The sequence below is a fragment of the Jaculus jaculus genome, chromosome 2 (assembly GCF_020740685.1).
Source record: "Jaculus jaculus isolate mJacJac1 chromosome 2, mJacJac1.mat.Y.cur, whole genome shotgun sequence".
Taxonomy (NCBI): Eukaryota; Metazoa; Chordata; class Mammalia; order Rodentia; family Dipodidae; genus Jaculus; species Jaculus jaculus.
This window is the reverse complement of record NC_059103.1, coordinates 101,513,869-101,536,601: the sequence shown is the minus strand read 5'-3', so window position 1 is coordinate 101,536,601 and position 22,733 is coordinate 101,513,869. Positions and strand designations below refer to the sequence as shown.

Sequence of the window (22,733 nt, the reverse complement as noted above, 5' to 3'; positions counted from 1 at the left end):
GCCTTGGTTTGGGGTCTTTAGGACAGCCATGTGAAGATATGATTTGGGGTTGTACCCCGATGAGTTGTTCACTATAGACCCATGTGTGCATGAAGGAAGAACCTTCCCAGGCTAAATTCACCTTAGATATTTCTGGAGAACCTTCTCAGTCCAGATAATTTACGTTAAGCATTTTTGGATACAGTGAAATGTGTTTTAGGACCAGTCTTCTTTGGAAATAAGGAAATTCTTAGAGAAAAGAGGATTGGTAACAGATGCTTCCCAGAGATTTAAATTAGATCATAAAACATTGGGTTGATTCAGAGACAGAAAAATTTAATAGGAACAAAAAAAAAAGTTATTCAATCTATGGAGGGCAAAAGTTTTACATTGCTCCATGAGGTCAAAGGGATTAAAAACTTGTGCTCTCTGGGGATTCTGTGGCTATCTGAGCAAGTAAGGTGGGAACCCCTTACCAGCAGTAGTGGGTATGGGGAGCTGCTGATGCTCCAATGATCTACAGCTGTTTATATAAAATCTGACCAGAAATAAAAATAAATAAAAATAAAATGTGTCCTAAAGTATGGTAAAATATCATTCTTTTCATCAACTGGTGAAAAAAGAAAAGCCAGTCTACTAATACAGATTGATTGACATCATTGTAAAGTAGTTTATAAAATTTAGCAAACGCTTTCTTGAAGTAATGGTGAGGTCTATTTACATAATTTGCTACATTCTTTGTATACAAGTATGTATAATTATAAAACTAAATTATCTTTATAAGTCAAAAGGTGTTAGAATAGGTGTAAACCTTAAATGTGGTTTGGTACAAATCTACTTAGGTGTACACATTAAAAAAAGTAGAACTTGCCAGACGTGGTGGCGCATGCCTTTAATCCCAGCACTTGGAAGGCAGTGGTAGGAGGATCACTGTGAGTTTGAGGCCTACCTGAGACTACATAGTGAATTCAAGGTCAGCCTGAGCTAGAGTGGTGAGATCTTACCTCGAACAACAAAACAAAACAAAAAAAAAGTAGAACTTTTACTTATGGTTGTTCCCATAGTGAAGGCTTCCAATTAATGCTTCTTAATCAGTTAAATCTATGAGATTCATGGATCAGATAATATAAGGGACTGTCTGGTTTGGGATTCAGTAAAGTCTATTACATTAATAGTCTAGAGTTAAAGCTCTTAAGCTGTGAACTGTTTAGCAGCCCACCAGATGCACAGTGTAGTGTGCAGAGCATGGTCTACAGCACTGAAGAAATTTGTTCAAATAGATGCGTCCATGGTCACCTTGATCCAACTGTAATCTGTGCAGATAAAGGAGGTGCATCAAAGAATAGTCAAAGAAGCATAACTTTGGGCTGGAGAGGTGGCTTAGCGGTTAAACGCTTGCCTGTGAAGCCTAAGGACCCCGGTTCGAGGCTCAGTTCCCCAGGTCCCACGTTAGCCAGATGCACAAGGGGGCGCACGCGTCTGGAGTTTGTTTGCAGAGGCTGGAAGCCCTGGCGCGCCCATTCTCTCTCTCTCCCTCTATCTGTCCTTCTTTCTGTGTCTGTCACTCTCAAATAAATAAATAAAATTTTAAAAAAAAGAAAAAGAAGCATAACTTTTACTAATATGGCAAGGTTCAGAGCCTGGCAGCAGCAATTTGAGATGAGGGAACTCCAGTTCAGACAAGCCAGAGCACATCACATCCAAAGGCTTAAACTCTTCAGCAGCTCTCTCTCAGCATCTGAGCATAGAGGAGGTTCTGCGGGCTGGGTGCCAGCCTCCCTGCCACAGCTCAATGCCCACACATCAGTTAATGTCATTTTCATCATAACCCTGGTGAAGTTTTTCTCATTTCCAGAGTCCTCTTCCATAGTTTAATGTTTTTCTTCACTTATCTAGTATGTATAAAAATTAGAAACTGCCATGTGGCTCTGTCATTATTATTTTTCATAATTATTTCCCAAACTTACTGGCTGTATTCACTTTGCAGAGAGGATTTCGTTTCCGTTATGTTTGTGAAGGCCCATCCCATGGTGGACTTCCTGGTGCCTCTAGTGAAAAGAACAAGAAGTCTTATCCTCAGGTCAAAGTAAGTTTAGAGTACCTTTCTCTGAATTCTGGAAGGCTTGAGTGCTGAGGAGCAAAACCAAGGAACTGCTTTTAATGAATCCAATGCAACTTTGCCTTTAAGTGGGAGTGTTTACATGGTGATCATAATTGTTAAATAGCTATCAGTCTCACGGGAGTGACAGATTTTTTTTCAAACTCTGTTAACATCTCCATGGTTTCAACATTAAGAAATTTTTATGACTTCTCAACATATTAAAGATTGTCTAAATTATACAGTTCTCTGAAATTTTAATGTCTTTGAGCCAGATGTGGTGGTGTATACTTGTAATCCCCATACTCAGGAGGTGTAGGCAAGATAATTAAAAGTTCAAGGCCAGCCTTAACTATATAGTGAGTTTGAGGCAAACCTGAGCTACATTAGGCTCTATCTCACAAAAACAAAAGACTACCAAACAATGTATGTGAGAGAAATAGCTGATATAGGTCTACAGAGATTTAGTGAGAAACAGAACAGGTGACTGTTTGGACTGTGTACTATATTCTTTAAGATCATGAATTCTTTTTTTTCATTTATTAATTATAGAGAAAGAGAGAATGGCCTTGAGAGAGAGAGGGAGGGAGAATGGGCTTATCAGGGCTTTCAGCCACTGCAAATGAACTCCAGATACATGTGCCACCATGTGCATCTGGTTCTGGGAGTTGAACCTGGGTTTTTAGGTTTCATAGGCAAGCACCTCATGCTAAGCCATATCTCTAGCCCAAGATCATGAATTCTGAGGCTGGGGCTCAGTTGGCAAAGTTTTTGCCCTGCACACATGAGGAGCTGAGTTTTATCCCCAGAACCCACATAAAATACTGGGTGAAACACACTTGTAATCCCACATAGAGGCAAAGATAAATGAACACCTGAGACTTGCTGGATGCCAGAGTAGCTTACGTGGTGAGCTCCAAGCTAGTGCTGAAAAGTGGAAGACATCTGAAGGAGACACATGAAGTGCGATATGTGCAGGTTTATTCAGTAGTTCTGAGCCTCATTATCCAAATGCAGATGATATACAACTATTGGTATCTAATGCACAAGACTAAATGAGGGTGTGTGTGTGTTTGTAGAGAGCCTGAAATACCCCAGGGCCTCTGCTGGGCAGACTTGCAGCCACATGTGCTGGTCCTTGGGATGAACTGCTTCCTGGAAGGTGGTGTGTGCTTGGGCACACCTTCACCTCCTTCATCCTTCTTCTGTTGTTTTTGTGGACCTGATTGAAAGTATCTTCCTCTGAGTTTGAGGTTTTGATTTTTATCACATGGTGCCATGTTTCATACCCTGCTAATTTTGCATGTATGCAATTAACAATTGTAATTTAGTTATTTGTACAACTTTCTCTTTAGTCACTTATTCAAAGCCTACACAAAAATGTACCCAGAACTGCTCCCACTAGGTGCATGAACCCCTTCAACTGTAGTGTACTTTTGACCTCTTGTCTTTCTGTTGTCTTGTTTTGTACACAGACATTGTAATAAATGTGGCTCTCAGCAAAATTCTGGTAGAAGGAAGTTTATGTTTGTTTGTTTTTGTAGCCTCACATTTTGCTGCTCCCCTTTTCTCATACTCTACTTTCAGGCCCTGGCCATTTCACTTTCTTACCCTTGTTCTAAAACAAGAGAAAAAATTTTATGATGCCATTCTTATCTTTCATTTGAAACTCATTCATGGTATGGATACTTTGAGTCAGGCCCGTTCTTAAGATTTTTAACTCTAGCTGTGAGAAGTTTTTGTGCTTATTAATGGTAATTAGGCAAGTAAATGCAATGTTCACAGAAGAAGGCTACAGTTAGTATTAGACTGTTTCTCCAAGAAACAGAACCAGTAGAAGATGGATGGATGGATGGAGGGATGGATGGATGGATGGATGGATGGATGGATGGATACATAGATACATAGATAGATACATAGATAGACAGATACACACACACAATAGGTAGAGAGACAGATGATAGATACATAATAGACAGGACAGACAGATGGATAAATGGAGAGATGAGAGGAATTGGCTCACATGATTATGAACTCTGAGACATTCCACAACAAGCTGTCAACTCAGTGATGCTGGCTATATTGTTCATTCCTCCAGAATCCCATGAATCAGAGTTGCTAATATTATAACTTTCAGTCCAGAACTGAATGCCTGATTCTGGCAAAGGGGATGCTAGTGTAAGCCTGTAGTTCAAGTCTGAAGAGCCTGGTGTTCTGGTGTCCAAGGGCAAGAGAAGAGGAATGTGCCACTTTCTGGGAAGGGGTAGAGAAACAAAGCAGGTAGCAAGAGAGGAGGAGAATTCTCTCTGTGTTTTTTGCCCTAAATGATTTGGTGATTCTGCCCACATTTGAAGGCACGTTTTGCCCTTGTTTCACCAACTGACATGTCAGTTTCTCCTGGAAACACCCAGAAAAAAAAAAAAAAGTTTTACCAGCTCTCCTGGTATGCCTGACCATGAGTGCACACCTAAAATTATCACCATGACTTCTGTTGCTTCTGATCCTTTAGAACATAAGTGAGAAATAAGGAACACAAAGAAAGAAGAGAGCTGGTCTTTATTAAACATCAGTGATTTTCCAAGGACTTTATACTTCTTAGCTCTTTTAATACATGTATCAAGTGTAATGCCTGTGAGGAAACTGAGGCTCAGGGGGGGAATTAACTGTCCTTTTTCCTGAACCGGGCTACTGCTCACTGAGCCTCCCATATAGAATGTGTGCTGCTGAGGTGCTGGGCCTGGAAGCCTGGGGACAGAACATGGAAGCCCTGGGAGAAATAAGGCAGGAGAATAAGAACAGGAGAACTCTCAACCACAAAGACAGATTCAGGGGGTAAAGGATGTCAGGTATCAAGTCCAGAACTTCTTAACACATGTGTGTACGTAATATATGAATACTGTATACACTTATGTGTCTATGTTTCTGAGGAATATAATTGAAAATCACATTATCTACATTGCCATTGGTTATATCTATTTAAGATCTAGTAGCAGAAGAAAAGCAAAGTTTTTCTAGACCCTCTACAAAGCAGTATAAATTGTGGTATTTTCATTAGCTGTTCACTTCTGTTGATCTAGTATTTTGTGACCAATTAACAGTTATTAATGCTAACAACCTCATGGCAGCAGCCTTGTGGTAAGTGTATTGGCATTTTCCACATCCTTCACATGTGGTAGCTCTAGGTATACTAGTGCATCATTGTCACAGAATAACCTAGAAATGAACTTAATGGGCATCATTAAGTTCAAATCATGTCTACAAAAAGGGCTTTGATGTTGAGTAGGAAATATATATCACATACAAAATAATAAAGCAAATCAAAATATAAATATAAATGTGGAGGATCAGTCATTGTTAATCTTTAGCAAAAGCTGCCTTATTTCACCCAATATCTTTATGCACTGGTTAAGCATACCTTTATTAAGTGTTTAATCAAGTTGTGAGAAAAGGAGAAATGTGTTCACAGAGCCTCACCATTGTTGGCTGGCCTGGTTTTCTTTTTTTATTTTTTATTTTTCCTCGTGCCTGTCATTATTGCTCACTAAGAGTTTAAGTGGTCCCATTGTTTCTACAAATCAAGCAAGTCATGTTGTTTATTATAAAATTCTTTACCAGATGCAAGGGAAGAGGGGAAAAGAGATAACCATGAGGTGCTTCTTTCCAGAGTGTCTCTGCCAGTATTCCTTCTTGTGATCTTTCTCTAAAGCACAGCCACAGGTGACTTTCAGTTTACAAGTGTTTTGAATCACTTTTCCCTCTGAAATTTAAGCATAGGAAAGGTTTTCCATCATCATTTCTTTCCAGGAGGACCACACAGCTGTGCTTCCCTCCTGCAGTAGTGCATTAAACTCCTGGTCCATATGAGGCTGTGAGGAAGCAGAGACCCATGCTTTTAAAACACCTCACTACTGACATTTGGAGAGCCATAGAATTCTCTCTAGTGGAAGGCTGCCTGGTGCATTATGGAATATTCAGCAACATTTCTCAACACTGTGGCAGCAAAAACACCTCCAGACATGGTCAAATGTACCCTGGGGAGGGAGGGCAAAGTCGCCCATGTTTGAGAGTCACTAACCTAGATGCAGAGTCAGGTCAGTTTCCACCTGACTTCTTCCTGGACGCTTCCTGTGTCACAGGGATCACATGGAATTGTTTGTGTGCATGGTTCACAGCTACATGGACTTTTCCTTGAATAGTAACAGACACTGTTGTCGTTGTTTTTTGGGGTGAATCTAGATATACTCAGATTCTGAGAGACATCATCCAGACACTAAGAAGTGCGTTAGTTTTTCTTCATTGTGACAAAATACCTGAGGAAAAAAGGGACAGATTTGGGGCTCATGGTTTCAGGGTATGGCTCTCTAGCTCCATGGCTGTGGGACTGAGGTGAAGCAGAAACACCATGGCAGATGAAAATGGAGGAAATCTACTTACCTTGTGGCAGCCAGGAAGCAGGAAGATAGACAAAGAGACAATATATACCCTTCAGAGGCACACTGTTGAAGACCTGCTTCATCCCACCAGGGCCCATTTCCTATCCCGTATGAACTCATCAGTGGATGAGCCACTGGTGACATTGATGCCTTCACTGCTCTGAGTACACCACCATCCAGGGACCACATCTTCACCCCAGGAGCTCTTTCAGAGGACACTTCTATTAAATTCATATCAAGGAGAGAAACATAAAAGAGAAAGTGTATGACTTGAACATAGCCATGTTAACTGCATACCTAAAACTTAATGCAGGAGTTCTGTGGACTGCCTCTTATTAATTATTACATAAAAGAACGTGAGATGGAGGCAAGGGTTCCGTACAGTATATATAAGAAACTGGCAGCGTCTATGGCGTGATGCTTTAAGGTAGTGTCATAAGAGTGTCGATACCACCCCAGAATCCATTCCCAGTGGAGCTGGCTGTGGCATGGAAACTTCTCTTTCACTGACAGTGCCTCAAGTTGGAACATTTTAGAACATACTCTAGGTGTCTCCAAAGGCCCTATGTTTTCTGTTGGAAGTATGCCCCATGCATACAACTCAATGGCAGATAAGTGGGATAAGGCTTAGATACCCTCTCGCTGGTTAAGGCCATGGCTGGATTGCAGGCTATTTACTGTACCATGTGGCGCTTTGCACGCCTCTTTCATGTAGCTGAGAAGAATTCTGTAAAACTTTCTGATGTCTTGTTCTGCAAGTCTTCACTTTCTTTTTTAAAAAAGAAATATTTAGGCTGGACATATAGCTCAATGGTTAAGGCTCTTGCCTACAAAGCTTAATGACCCAGGTTCATTTCTCCAGTACCCACATAAAGCAAGATGCACAAAGTGGCACATGTACCTGGAGTTCATTTGCAGCCACTAGAGGCCCTGTGCACCCATTCTTATTCATATTCTCTCTCTCTCTCTCTCTCTCTCTCTCTCTCTCTCTCTCTCTCTCTCTCTCTCTTTCTCTTTATCTACTTGCAAATAAATAAAACAGAAAAAGAAGTATTTTAAATTATATTTCCACATACAGAGAGTTTGAAATTGATCTAACGATACAGACCATAATATTTTACCATTCTCTCTCACTCGCTCTCCCGTTCTCTCTCTCTGATGGCATGTTACACCTAAAGTACCACTCAGCCATGGGTGATCCAGTACTCCAAATTTTCTTTCTCTGAATTTTGTTGCAGATTTTTACCACATAAGTATGCATTCATAAATACTGACAGTTTCAAGAAAATTGATTTTACTAACTTCCATCCAACGTTTTATTTATATGTGGTGGCTCCTTTTCTGGCCAAATGAGTGCTAAAATTGGGCTGGTTTGGAGATTAAGCAGTGCTTGCTTTAGTGCTCTTGATTCTGCTTCACTGTCTGAATGGAGAAGTGCTCAACCACAGTGGGGAATTTAAGCAAAAATAATATGCAGAGAAAAGTCTAGGGAAGGTAAAATATGCAGATTAATGCTTACATCTAGCCCTATTTTAAGAAACGTTTTCCTGTGATTGAACACTTAATAATCCATTATACTGTCCAATAAAAGTTTCCCTTTGATGTTGCTCTGTTCTTACTGCCTCATGCGCTCCTACTGGAGGAGGCTGGCAGAAGAGTATATGAACCTCCTCTAAGCCAAGCTTGTCTCTGCTTGTTTTTGACTCAGCAAGGAGTGCCAGGGAAAGCTCATTGCCCTCTTTTTCCCGAAAATTGTACAGAAAAAATTTTTAAGTAAGGTGGCCTTCCTCTTTAGGGAAGTGGCAGGAAGCCAAGAGAAGCAGTCCCACGGGGCTTCTGAAACTTTCTCTGCTCCTGTCCTTGGCTGCTCGGACAGGCTTCAGAGTTTGGTACCCTATGCAGAACACACATCAACATGAGTAATTTTGTTTCAAAAAGAGAGATTAGAGCTAGTGTCATTTTCTTTTTATTTGTAAATATCTAATGCAAGAGGCTTTAAGCACAACTGAAACAAGTACAGTTATTTCTGTTCAGTGTTTCCTGACAGCTGGCTCTCCCTCTATGGTTTATATTCAGCTCCACATTGAAATGTTTAGGTCATAAACAGATTTTCTTTTAATCCCTCTTCTTCCACTGAGTAAAAACACAAGTCTCTTTAGTGCCTCTCACTTAAAAATCCTAAATGCTAAGTTTCTGTCAAGGTCAAATATTGACTGGCTGATCTGCGATGGCATTTGAGAATATCACATATCTTTGCACAAGCTCCCTTTTCTTTGTAGAGACTTGTCTGATTCAGAGGTTTGCTATTCTGAGGATCTCGCTGGAATACTAATTTTGAATAAATTAGCCTGGCTCAGTTACTAAACATACCAAAGGGAAAGACCATCAAGTGGGAGTGCATACAGAACTTAATCCATAGCTACCATTTGTTAGACTATCCTTTGTCATCCCTAAGTCATTCATTGTGCTTATGTAAGAAAAAAAAAAAAAACACAATCCTACATGTATTATACCCTGTGCATTATAACACACACACACACACAGAGCGCACTCCTGGTTGAAGACAAAGGCTTTATAGTCAGGGACCCATAAATCCTGTGCTGGTTTCGGGCTCAAATTTATATACAGATATTTGTGTGTGTGTGTGTGTGTGTGTGCACGTGCACGCACGTGCACACACATTTTTCTAGAGAGATTTATATAACTTTTTTTGTTTTTTGTTTTTTGAGGTAGGGTTTCACTATAGTCCAGGCTCTCCTGGAATTCACTCTGTATTCTCAGGGTGGCCTTGAATCCATGGTGATCCTCCTACCTCTGCCTCCCAAGTGCTGGGGTTAAAGGCATGTGCCACCATGCCTAGCTTATATAACTTTTCTAAGACCAGATTTTCAGGACTCAAACATGCTAAAGAATCAGTGCTGAAGGGTTTGTATCATTTTGGCTTTTTGACAGCAGCTAATTAAACAGCTGGTCTCTATAATGTCTTTTTTGTTGTTGCTTTTTAGTTTAGACAGGATCTCACTGTGTCACCCAGTCTGGAATTGAACTTGCTCCTGACCCTACCTCCAGAGTGTGGGGATTCCAGGCTTACAACACTATGCATGGCCTGTCTTAAATGTTTTCCTTCTCTTTTTTTTTTATTTTAAAAGTTGCTATATGTATTTTTTTTGCATTTTATACATTTTAGTGAGTTGAAATACTTCAAGGTTGTTGAGCACATAATTCAGGATAATTGCCTGCCCATTGGCAAATAGGTGGATTCCAGCAGCCAGGTAGTTCTCATTTGTTCTCATGTTCTGTCTCATGTCCTCTCTCCTTCTCCTCCTTTCCTCTTTTCTCACTTTCTGTCCCTCCCTCTCTCTTCTCACACTCCCATTAAGCATGAGGCTGACTCTTAGTAGTTAAAGACAAAAGAGAGAATATAGTTATTTAACAAATAACAAGTACTGTTCTATAGATAGGCAAAATCCCACATCTAACTAGATTAATAGATAATTTTTCTTTTAAGTAGTTTAGAAGATTTGTATTTAGCGCCTACAATAAAATTTTGCCTTATTTAATTTTTTAATAGTTCTCAAAAAATGACATCACCATTATAAAGCTAGAGAAAACTATTTATTAGAGGAAACTTTTATTACAAATAAGTGAAAATGAACCCTGAAAGCAGGAGAGCCATAGGCTTCTTGAAATTGCAAAATGTGTAAACTTTACATCCAAGCATGGTGTCTTTCCCCTGCTAGCCATTCCCGTTTTACTTCCCTATGCATTTCCCTGCATATGTGATTGTTCCTAGGATCATTGTTCAGTCTGAAACCCAATTTTTCCAAATCCAGTGGTCTCCAACTGAAGATGGTATAGAGCCCTCTACCTCTCTCACCACATTCGATTCAGTAGTCTTGGTTTCATATAGTCTTGTGTAGTAATTGTTTTTGAAAAGGTAAAGTAAAGCCCTATGGTCCTCTCATGTCCTTCCCTGCCTCTTCCACAGACAAGTAGCTCTTCAGCCCTCTGCAGGTCTAGAGGTGATGCTGCAAGCTTTCCTACAGTCCCAGGCTTTCTTCCTTACCTTCCAGGAGGAGTCCAGGTCAGAATCCTCAAACCTACTCTCACTTCCTTGAGGTTTAATGGAGGTATGCTGCAGGATATATTCAAACATTCACAATTTCTGTCCACCAAACATATGGATGTAAAAATGTTTAATGTGTTCATTTATCTCATCTCCTTTAGTCACAACACTCCACGGAGGTAGGTTCTGTGGCCCTTGGTTTGGCATGAAAAAGTGGAAGCCTGAAGAAAGCTAAGAAGCTCTCTCTGAGACTTAGAGCCTTTCAGAATTTGAGCCCAAGATTTTTTTAAAATTTTTATCATTTATGAGAGAGAGAGAGAAAGCGAATGGGCATGCCCAGGCCCCTAGCTACTGCAAAGAACTTGAGATGCATGTGCCATGATGCGCATTTGGCTTACATGGGTTCTAGAGAATCAAACCTTAGGTCCATAGGTTTTATAGGCAAACACCTTAACCACTTAGTGATCTTACCAGCCCCAAGATTTTTTTAAATAGAAGCTTCATAGGGACATACCATGCATTGGTACCATCATTTCCTTTCTCTTCTCCCTGCCCCCATTCCACTGAAGACCCTCAGTGGGATTGCTGGTATTCAACATGGGGTTGCTGGTTATGAGTTGTGAGAGCAGTAGTCAGTCTTTGTGAGGGTGGGTGGGCAATGATTCTGGATATTCCCTCCCACCCTGTGGCTCTTACAATCTTTCTGCTCCCTCTTATGCAAAATTCCGTGAGCTCTGATGGATGTGTTTTAAGTGTACTTTAGCATTTCAGATCTCAGTACCTTACAGATTTGTGCTTTGGTACGTTCTGAGATCCTCAGCGTCTGTCACCATCACCCTGGCACACAGGTTGTGGGGCTTGCTGTAGAAGCAGCACTCTTCCTCATCTTGTCACTTCCTCTGTGACTTCCCCTGGCTTAGCTGATGTTTGAGGGGAGAGCCCAAGACTTTAGATGAAGCCATATGATGTGAGAAGTTGTACTGTTTTAATATAATTATTCTTTATTGAATACCCTGGCCAAGACAGTACTATCACCACCCTATATGACATTTTGCACAAATTTGTTAAAGCTATCTATTTCTCAAGTTAAAAAGTTTTAGTATTTATTTCTCAGTAATGATTACTATTAAAGACAGTACTTCTATATAAAATATAGGAGCAAATAATTCACTATTAAATGATGGAAAAGTTCAGTGGCTCATTTATATTATAAAGAATATTATTAAGAACTCAAAGTCATTTATATCCAAAACCCACAGTCTTAAACATTCTAGAATACTATTAATTACAATATTAAGGCTTTGTCCGTACTTGCAGGGCTTCTTTAAATCTATGGTTCTTAATCATGGGTGGGCATAAAAACCATCCAGAAATGCCTAGACATACTTGGGATCCATTCCACACATGCTGAATAATGCACCCTTAGTCAGGCTAGGTTTCTCTGATAATTCATAAGGATTTTTGTTATTATATGAACCCAAAGTAAGTTTGTTTACACTAGAAAAAAATTGAGAGTTGAAAACAGGCCAAGAAGAATTAAAGCCTAATACAAGGGTTTTTGGGCATATGCAGTATGTAGTATGCAGGTGCATATGGTCCATGTGCATGCTTGTGGAGAGTAGAGGAGAACTTTGGCTATCCTCCTCTATTTCTCATACATGTTTCCTGGGAATGGAGTTTTTCTCTGAACATGGAGCTGCCATTTTCATGAGCCCCAGTGACATTCTAGTTTCCAGGACTGGGGTTGCAGACATCTTGACAACCCAGCTGTTTACCGTAGCATTGAGGAATCAAGTTAAGGGCAAATCATGCCTGCTCAGGCCCTTATGTTTGCACAGCACCTGCTCTTACCCACTAAGCCCCCATCTCATCAGTCCCCTGAGTACAAAGTTTTAAAATTAAAGAAATGATTTAGTTTAGTGAGTTAATAAAGCAAAGCTCTGTACAATGAAAAAATAAGTGTGAAGCACTGACTCAGGAGTCACTTGGGTGCAGGGCTGGGCATAATGCTGCTTCCTAGTTTCCCATTTGTTAGCCGTTAGCCATGTATCTGAACTTAGCCAGCCTCAACTTCTTCATCTGCAAGATTGACGTACACAGTACTACTCCAGGAACTGGGGCGATGGCTCACTAAGTAAGCCTTGGAAGCATGCGGACCTGAGCCTGATCCCCAATACCTATGTAAAAACTGCCAGAAATAGTGGCACATGCCTGTAATCCTAGCACTGGGGAGGTGAATATGGGTGGATCAGTGGACCTCACTACCCACTTAGTATAGCCTAATTGGTAAGTACCATGGTAATGAAAATCCCTGCCTCAAAAAGGGTATGCCTGATAAGTGACACCTGAGGTTGGCCTCTAACCTGCACACAGGTACTTCTCCCCACACACACAAATACCCACACAGAAAGAAACAAAGTACCAACTTCATAGAATAAATGGGCAAATTGAGCTGTTCAGCACACAACACATGCTAAGCAGTTAAAAATGATGATCATGTTTTTCATGCATAAATACACCAATATGAGTATTGAAAGACACTTTTATCAATTGAATTATGGATTTATAGACTACATGAAAATTCTACCAGTTCACTAATTGATTTTCAGCACCACCTCACTAGATAAGTATTTTACCATGTGTTTTCACCCATATGAAGCTTACGTTGAGGAGGAGCACATGGTATCTTAGAAAATACTCAACAAAATAGGAGGCAGAAAGGCATTGTAAATTAGTATTAGGCTCGTTCCTTCACTGTATTCTCCATAAGCACTATGAGGAGATGAATTTGCATGAGTATTGTATTCATTTCCTAGGGCTGCCATAACAATTTACCATAGCCTGAGTTTTTTAAAGCAGCAGAAATTTATTTTTCTGCAGTTGTAGAGGCAGTGAAGTTGTTATCAGGGTCACACTCCCTGTGGAGGCTTAGAAAGAGCCTCCTGGCTGCTTCCCAGCTTCAGATGGTTGCTGACAGCCTTGGCATTCTCTCTGTAGCTGTTTCTCCAGCTTCTGTCTTCGCGTAGCTTTCTCTGTATCTCTCTTGCTTTCCTTCATAAAGTCACCCGTCAGTGTGGTAGGAGCCCACCATCATGCAGTATGACCTTATATTAACTAATCACATCTACAAAGTATCCAGATGACATTGCATTCTGAGGTGCTGAGTGAATTGATTCCATTCACTACAAGGGCAGAATGAAGCTTAGGGAGATGTTCGGTGGGCAAAGTGCTTCCTGCACAGGCATGAGGACCTGAGTTCTGACTCCAGCATCCTGTAATTCCAGCTCTGAGGAGGCAGAGACAGGATCCCTGGGGCTTTCTAGCTAGAGAAGTCTAACCAAATCAGTGAGCCCCAAGTTCAGCAAGAGACCCTGTCCCAAAGAAGGTGGTGGGCAACTGATGAAGACACCCAGCATTGACCTTCCTCTCTCTCTCTCTCTGTCTCTCATGAGTACATATACACACACATACATACACATGTGCACCCACGTACATATATAAACACACCACACATATATACACATGCAAAAAAGAAGAGTATATTGGGCTGGAGAAATGGCTTAGTGGTTAAGGTGCATGCCTGAGAAGCCGAAGGACCCTGGTTCAATTTTGCAGGTCCCACATAAGCTAGATTCACAGGTGGTGCATGCGTCTGGAGTTCCTTTGCAGTGGCTAGAGGCCCTGGCATGCCCATTCTCTTTTTCTTTCTCTCTCTCTCCCGTTCTGTCTGTCATAAATAAATACAAAGAATATAATGTGTTGAGCTGATAAACCTGCCATCCCAAGATGAGATACAAACCTATTTCATCCCATGGCATACTCAGAAATGCATGTATTTATGGTGTTCCTTTTTGTATCATTTTATATATTTAGGAAATAGTAAAAAAAAAAAAAAAAAAAAAAAACTTTTAGAGCCAGAGAGATGGCTTAATGTTTAAGGTGCATGCCTGCAAAGCCTAAGAACCCATGTTCAGTTCTCCAGGTCCCATGTAAGCCAGATGCACACAGTGGCACATGAGTCTTGAGCTCGTTTGCAGTGGCTAGAGGCCCTGGTGCACCCATTCTCTCTCTCTCCCTATCTCAAATAGATAAAAATAAATCTTTTTTAAAACGTTTAAAATTGAAGGGGTTAGCCTGTGCATCAGTGTTTTGAATGTTTTATTTAAGAGAAATACCTTTGATATTTCCTTACTGAAGATGGTGGTGTGCTAGTAAAGAGAGAGAAAAAATTCCTTTGATAATTTACTTACTGAAGAAAATGTTCTTCAACTGGCTTTTCGGGAATTAAAAAAAATATATTTGCATCATCTGCCATTTTCTTTTGCATAGTCAGTTTCAAGCTACTAATGTAAAGTTGACTGGCGTGCAAGAATTATGAGAATTTGCTGGGCATGGTGCACGCCTTTAACCCCAGCACTCAGGAGACAGAGGTAGGAGGATTGCCATGAGATTGAGGCCACCCTGAGACTTGATAGTGAATTCCAGGTCAGCCTGAGCTAGAGTGAGACTCTACCTTGAACACCCCCCCCCAAAAAAAAAGAATTGTGAGGGTTTAACCATCAACTCTTGTGAGCTAGTTAACTCATTTCCAGCCTACTACTGCAATATTTCATAAAGAAAACAAATAGGAGATCGTGTTCTAAGTGTTAACCCTGGGAACAGTAGTTAGATGAAAAGATGATAAATTGCTTCTCCTGCATTACATGATTGGATTTTGCAGGATATGAGAATGAGTTCCACCTAAAATGATGACATCTGTTTTAGAGTAGTAAGAGGGCTACAGTGTAGTATAGGTAGAGTGCTGTGCTTTCCACCCGAGCAGATCTTCCTTGACCTGCTGAAAGGTGCTTGCTCTTCCACAAGGCACTTACACCCTTCCAACTGTACTTGACTGATTTATGAGATGAAAGTAAAAACATCTACATCTCAATAATGGTGTTAGGATGAAGGAAGAATAGATACAAAAGCAGCTAGCATAATGCCTGGCACATCTATAGCACTCAGTGCTCACTCGGACATAAAAAGTCATGAAGATGTAAGTAACCCAATGCTATCTCCATGAGTGTGGGAAATTGTGTCTGTCTCATTTACTACCACCTGGAAATAATACCCAGTATATGTAAGGTGGTCAATGGTTATATGTATAATGAACAAATAAATAGTTGGTGTACAGGAAAATTGTTGAAATTATCTTCCTAAAAACAGTCATTCTGGGGGCTGGGCTGGGGAGATAGCTTAGTGGATCAAACACTCATTCAAGTTGGAGTACCCAAGTTCCATCCCCAGACCTCATATAGAAAGCCTTGCTGGGCTTCTGTGATCCCAGCCTGCTGACACCAATAGTGAGGTGGGAGGTGGGAAATGGAGAGTTTCTCACACGCTCCTGGCAAGCCCAGCAAAGAGCATCAGCAGAGCAAGAATCCACGTCAAGAAACTCTGCCTCAAATAAGGTGGAAAGACAAAGGACTGACCTGAAAAACTTGTCCCCTGACTACATATGCACTGTGGCACACACATGCCAGTACTCACGCATTCACAAGAACATGTACACTCATACAAATACACACACAAAAATATTTTTTAATTTAAAAAAAATTTTTTTACCAATTTCAATGATGTTCATACATCCCCATTTTCCCAGATCTTTTTTTTTAATTATTTATTTATTTATTTGAGAGCGACAGACACAGAGAGAAAGACAGATAGAGGGAGAGAGAGAGAGAATGGGCGCGCCAGGGCTTCCAGCCTCTGCAAACGAACTCCAGACATGTGCACCCCCTTGTGCATCTGGCTAACATGGGACCTGGGGAACTGAGCCTCGAACCAGGGTCCTTAGGCTTCACAGGCAAGCGCTTAACCGCTAAGCCATCTCTCCAGCCCTAAAAAATTTTTTAAAAGCACTTGTCCTACCATGATGTAACTAAAGAAGTAACAGATGACATGATGTCATAATAGCAGGTTGTGGGCTGGAGAGATGGCTTAGCAGTTAAAGAGCTTGCCAGCAAAGCCAAAGGACCCAGGTCAGATTTATCAGTACCCACATAAACCAATGCACAACGTGGAACATGAGTCTGGAGTTTGCAGTGGCTAGAGGGCCTGGAGCACCCAGTCTCTATCTCCCTCTCTCTCTTTCTTTCTCCCTCCCTCCCTCTCCCCTCCCCCTCCCTTCTTTCCTCCCTCCCACTCTCTCTCTCTCTCTCTTTCCCCCCCTCTCGTCTCAAATAAACAAATAAATAATATCAGGTTGTTACTGGAAACAGCAAGCCTTCAGCCAGCCTCTGGCCACCCCTCCACCTTGCTCTCTGTCTCACCTGCCTGCTCTTTTCTTCAGCAGCCTCACTTGATGAACTACAGGACACCCATCCTGGCTCAGATACTATTAGAGTATTAGCATAGTTCCACTCTCTTCTGAGTTGAAATGAGCTTTATGCCTCAATTACTCCACCTGTATGAATTTTCCAATAACAAAATAAGATAACCAAGAAGGTTTTAAACAAAAATTGATATTTGTTTAAATACTAAAAACCAAAAGGAACAATTAGCTCAATCAAAGCCTACTGAATTCAGAGCTGAGAAGATGCCATTTGGCTTTGCCCTCAGCTTCTGCTCCAGAAATCAACCCTTGCAGCAGCTCCAGTCTTGCTGTCAGGACACAGAGCCTGACAACGGAGTCGTGTGCCCTGGAAACTGAAATGATGTTTATAGGCTCTAAGATTGGAAGTTTCAGACCCTGGTCTGAGTTGTTTTGTCACCTGCCCCTGGGGAACAGGGAATATGGACAGAGTGATACATTCAATTATTCCCACACTCTGCCCCCTCGTTCTGGAAGTAAGGTTAGCCACATCACAAACATGTGGAATGAATTGGGTTTATGGATCCCCAAGCAGAAAGGTCTATGTAACAGTAAATTTTAAAGGAGCAAAAGTCATGCACAACAATCAATTTCTCCCTTTCGATGACCAGCCTAAAACTTATAAACCTCCTTCATTCCTGAGTTTGAGTTATTTTGTGTTGTCTCTCTCTAGAAAACAATTTCTTTGGGCCATTCCCAATGTGTAAATTTGTGTTTTTGTTTTGAGCCATAGTCTCAGTATGTACACCAGGCCAGCTTCAAATGTATGGTGATCCTTCTCCACCCTGCCTTCCAAGTGCTGGGATTCCAAGCAGGTGCACCACGCCCAGCTCTCCAATGTGAAACTTTCTGATTTTTTTTTTTAAGGTACAGACTAGGTATTCATTTATTTATAAATATTTTCACTTAATAAAAATCAAGGAATATAAAAGCATATATACAAAAGGAGGATAAAGACAGCAATTTCTTCATAGTGTTTTTACAACATAATGTCAGGCCTATATATAGTAAGTGCTCTGATTGGTTGTGTCAACCTCACTTTTTGGAAAGGCCGCCTGCCATTTTACCACTCACAGCAGCTTCTCCTTCCTGATGTTGTACATGCTTTTCTAGTCTCTGTTTGTCTCCTTGGTGATCCTGCTTGACCCTGATTTCTCCTAAGGTCTTTGTAGTTTGGGAATCTATTTCAGCACTGTGATAGATGCCTTTTACTATCCATCAGTTATCTTTTCATAAGTGTCTCTTGTGAATTGTGGATTATTTTTATCCTAACTTTGGCTTTACTTTTTGACATACCATTTATTTCTCATATATTTTATGAGTTTTTTTTCTTAGTGTAACTGCCCTACACAAAGTCTGGCCTGGTTTTCCTCCATTTGCGCAGCTCGGTTGTGAGTCTGTTACTGGGCCCTGGTGGCCTCATCTGTCTCATACACAAACTGTGACACAGATACTCGTGTGCCTGTGTCTTCATCTCCAGACCTTCTGTTTTTTGCTTTGTTGTTGTTGGCTTTTAAATTTTGTGTGTGTGTGTGTGTGTGTGTGTGTGTGTGTGTGTGTGTATGTATGTAGTGTGGTGTGGTGGTGTGTGCACATATATCATTGTGACACACATACACTCACCTGCAGAGAAGGCGGCTTGCCTCTGTTGCGGGGAGGGTAGGTGGATGTTCACTCACCTAGAGGCTGGAGTAGAACACTGGGTGAATCACTCCACTATTCTGCCTTGTCTTGTTTTGAGCCAGTCTCTGCTCCCCTATGAGGCTGGGGTTATAAGCATACATGGCCACAGCCATGCTGTTTTGTGTAGGATTTGGAGATTTGAACTGAGGCAGTCTCAGGCCCTCATGCTTGTACAGAAAGGGCACTTAACTGCTAACCAATCTCTTGGCCCCTAGACTTTATTTCTTGAGGACAAATGCTTGCCGTATATTCTCCTGCAGGTAGATGTACAGTTAGTCCTACTGAATTAAGTTTATCTTCTTTGACCACTCTGTCATGACCCCGCCTGCAGTAGAAATGTATGATTAGCAACATGGTATGTTACTCCCACTTGTCCTTCTTCAGCTTCTCGTAGGTATCCTGTGTTGCACAGCTCTGCAAGGGAGATATTATCCCAGGTTTTAGTTTGAGGAACAGGTCTGATGAATGCTTGACCAAATCAACTTCTCTTTCGTTTCCTCTCATAGCTTTATACACATGCTCATATATGTCTCCTAAATTCTGAGATGTCTCTGAGATCCAGGCTCAGCAATTGACTGGACATTGTTGCTAAGATAGCTGATAGACTTTACAGGTACAAAACTGAATTCAAGACCTTCCACTTAGTAGCTTCTCTCTCTCAGAAAATGATAGCTGTGCCTAGAAGGATATCTCAGTGTGTAAAGTGCTTTCTGTACGAGTGTGCCAGCCTGAATTCAGATCCCCAGAACCTACATAAAGCCAGACATCGTTGTGAGCATCTATAATCCCAGTCCTCCTGCAGCAAGATGGCAGACACAGACAGGAGAATTTTGGAAGATCCTGCCTTGAACAAGCTATAAGGCTGTGACTAACACTTGTGGTTGGCCAGTGACCTCCCATGGGTGCCATAGCACACACACTACACACAGACTAAGAGAGGAGGAGGGAGGGAGAAGAGGAGGGGAGGAGGGGAGGGGAAGAAGGGGGAAAGTGGTAGCCTTATCCTTCTAGTTGCTTAGACAAAAATCTTAGAGTTATTCTTGACTCTGTTCTTCTTCGTGAACCTTATTTGTAATTCACTGGGCATTAGTACTGGCTGAGCCTTCAAAGTTTATTCAGAATCTAATGACTTCTTACCAACTCGATCCAGTCTGTTCTGCCATAAACCACCACCTTTCTCCCAGTAGTTGTGGTATCCATGGATAGTTTGTTACTGAGCTAAATATTAGGAATTGAATACAAATTGGTAGATTTCTGTTACTATCATTTCTTTTACTTTTTGTTAGTTGGCATTTTTCCTTTTGAATTTTTAATTTTTACACTTAAAGCATATTTTTCAGTATTGGATAAACATGCCTAATCTGAAAATACAAAATCAAAAATTATCTCAAATCTGGACTTTTTTAGTGCTACAAATGTAGCTTTCACATTTTTGGATGAGAAATGTTCAACTTTTAAAATCCATGTAAATATTAAAAAATCCAAAAACTGTAATCTGAAGTACTTCACATAAGTATGGCCAGTATTTCTTTTTTAATTTTAATGTTAACTATTTTATTTGCAAACAGAGAGAGACAGAGAGAATGGGCATACCTGGGCCTCTAGCCACTGCAAATGAATTGTGTGTAGCTGGCTCTATGTGGGCACTGGGGAATTGAACCCTAGTTGTTAGGCTTTGAAGGCAAGCACCTTAACTGCTGAGCCATCTCTCCATCCCAGTTAAGTGTTTCTTTTTATGTGTTTGTTTTTCCACGTGTTATATGCCATTTATGTTATTGATTGTGATGTTAGGACTGTCCAAGCCATGACCAGCAGCTATTTTTTTATTCTGGCTCTTATGTCTTTTTGACTACCCATTTTAACATTTCTGAATTCTTCCAGTGCTCTGGGTTATCTAGTGCCTTCCTGCCCCATTCCTGGAATCAGTCATCTCTCTTAAGAAGCCCTGATTCCTCTTAGTGGAGTGGTTTCTTCTAGACTCTCATGAAAGCTTGAAAACTGATGTAAAAACAATCTTGAGTTCAGGCTCCAATTTCAACTCAATACCACAAACATAGACTTCTTCCTTGCCTTGCTTCACCTGGCATGTTTGTACCTCCTTTCCCCAATTATGCCAACCTTCATTGTCATAATACCTTCTCTTTGGTCAGATCTAAAATACTCCCAAACACACAAGAAGATAGTATGCCTCTGTAACTACTTTGCCAATATTAATGTTGGCTACTACCTTACCAAATGTACTTCAAATTATTCTTGCATTCTTTCGACGAAATGGGTGGTTCCATTACCATTAAGCTATAGAGTGATATTAAATGTTAATCAACTATACATCACTTTTCACTTATGTAAGATTAACTCAATCTTTTAGAAGTCATTATTTTTTTTAATTTTTTTGGTATTTTTATTTATTTATTTGAGAGTGACAGACAGAGAGAGAGAGAATGGGCGTGCCAGGGCTTCCAGCCACTGCAAACGAACTCCAGACGCATGTGCCCCCTTGTGCATCTGGCTAATGTGGGTCCTGGGGAATCGAGCCTTGAACCTGGGTCCTTTGGCTTCACAGGCAAGCGCTTAACCACTAAGCCATCTCTCCAGCCCCTAGAAGACTAAATTATTAAGTCAAGTTGTTTTATGTCTTTTGCATTAAAAATATAAAAGCCAAGGGGGTAAGTCAGAGTCTTAGAGTTCAGTGCAAACCTTGCTTATAGAACCTGAACCCAGCACACTCTAGAGTGTTGCACTTACAGGTTTCAAAGACTTCTTAGCCCTCCACATAGTCATGTGCCCACCACTTGTCAGACATATCACTAGTCTCTGGAGTCATATATATGATTATGATCAGCCCTCTCTCTGCTCCAGGGTTTCAGGGAATAGCCATGCAGCAAACATGTGAGATGATATAGATGTGTTTCCTGGGAATTGCTGGAAGAATGCTATATAGTGGCATATGTGTGTGTATACATGTGAATATGTTTGTATGTGAACTGGGCAGAAATGTACCTGACTTGAAATTGTTTCTAACTAGCCATTGATGACAGAACACCAGTGCCATACCGACAGGTGTACTTCTCAAGCTGCAGTTGGGAGAGCTGGGCCTCTATCTTGGGCACTGTAGTGAGAACACATCATAGGACATCTGCCTCACTGTCATCGGTTTCAAGGTTTCTAAACCTGTGGGATGATGAGAGCCTAGAGATGTCTACTCTGAAACTAAAGAGGTGTGCAGTGCTTTTGCTGGTGTCAGCCTAGAGGGCTTTATCAGTGACTCAGGGACCTTTCTCCGGCCATTTTTAATAAATTTTTCCATCTTGAATAGAGCCCTTAAAGGTTCTTATCAAATTTCCAACATGAAGTAATAGTTAACAAATACTTTAAATTCAAATTAATCTTGAGAAATTGGGTCAATGTGCTAAGTTCTTAAGCAATGGTACAAGCATCTTAAAAGCAACAGAAGTTCAAGGTAGGAGAGATAAGTTAGCAGCCATGAAAGTACAGGGAGCTAGCAGTCCACATTAGGAATCCACTAAGTTGGCAAAGCCATGTGGCTGCCAAACAAGCACTTCCCCATTAGGCTCTATTAATCCAAATATGGTCTTTGAGGCCACAAGGTAGTGGTCTCGCTCCCACTCTGTTGCACATTCACACTAGAACAGCGAGTGCACTGCTGCGCTCCACGGCAGAGAGTCAAATCAACTGTGAATGGATTCAAGCAGCATAGTGACAGAGCTCAGACTCCTCAAGTGAGGAGTACCTGCTGAGCCTGAGAATATTTATAGACTGAGGAGTGTCTGCTTGTCTTCAAACATTCCCCTAGCCTTCACAGGAAAGGGAATGAAATAAGGAACAGCAAGTGGAAATTCCAGGAGAGAGGTTTCACTTGTCCCCCGGTCTCAGAGCTGCTTTAGGAAGGAGTTTAATTCAGTATCTCTGCAACCGCTCAAAACTAGGCTGGAATACTACAGAGTAGGGAGGGGAAGCTAACTTGATGTTTGAAAATTAGAAAATTAATTGCTTTCTTGCTCTTTTTTTTTCCCCACCTCCCAATTTGTAAAACATTAGAAAGATTAGTAAGTCATGATTTTATATTAAGAGCTAATTAATATTTGATAAAAGGGTATTACA

General features: G+C 40.9%; 1 protein-coding gene across 2 annotated transcripts in view; it reads left to right on the top strand.

The window, feature by feature from the left end:
- Positions 1-22,733, top strand: part of Nfkb1 (nuclear factor kappa B subunit 1) — a 125,745-nt gene that overhangs the window by 36,665 nt on the left and 66,347 nt on the right. For both annotated transcript variants that reach the window (XM_045143005.1, XM_045143004.1), the window contains exon 5: positions 1,967-2,065. In XM_045143005.1, the coding sequence (XP_044998940.1) occupies positions 1,967-2,065 (99 nt within the window). The remainder of the gene's footprint in view (positions 1-1,966; positions 2,066-22,733) is intronic.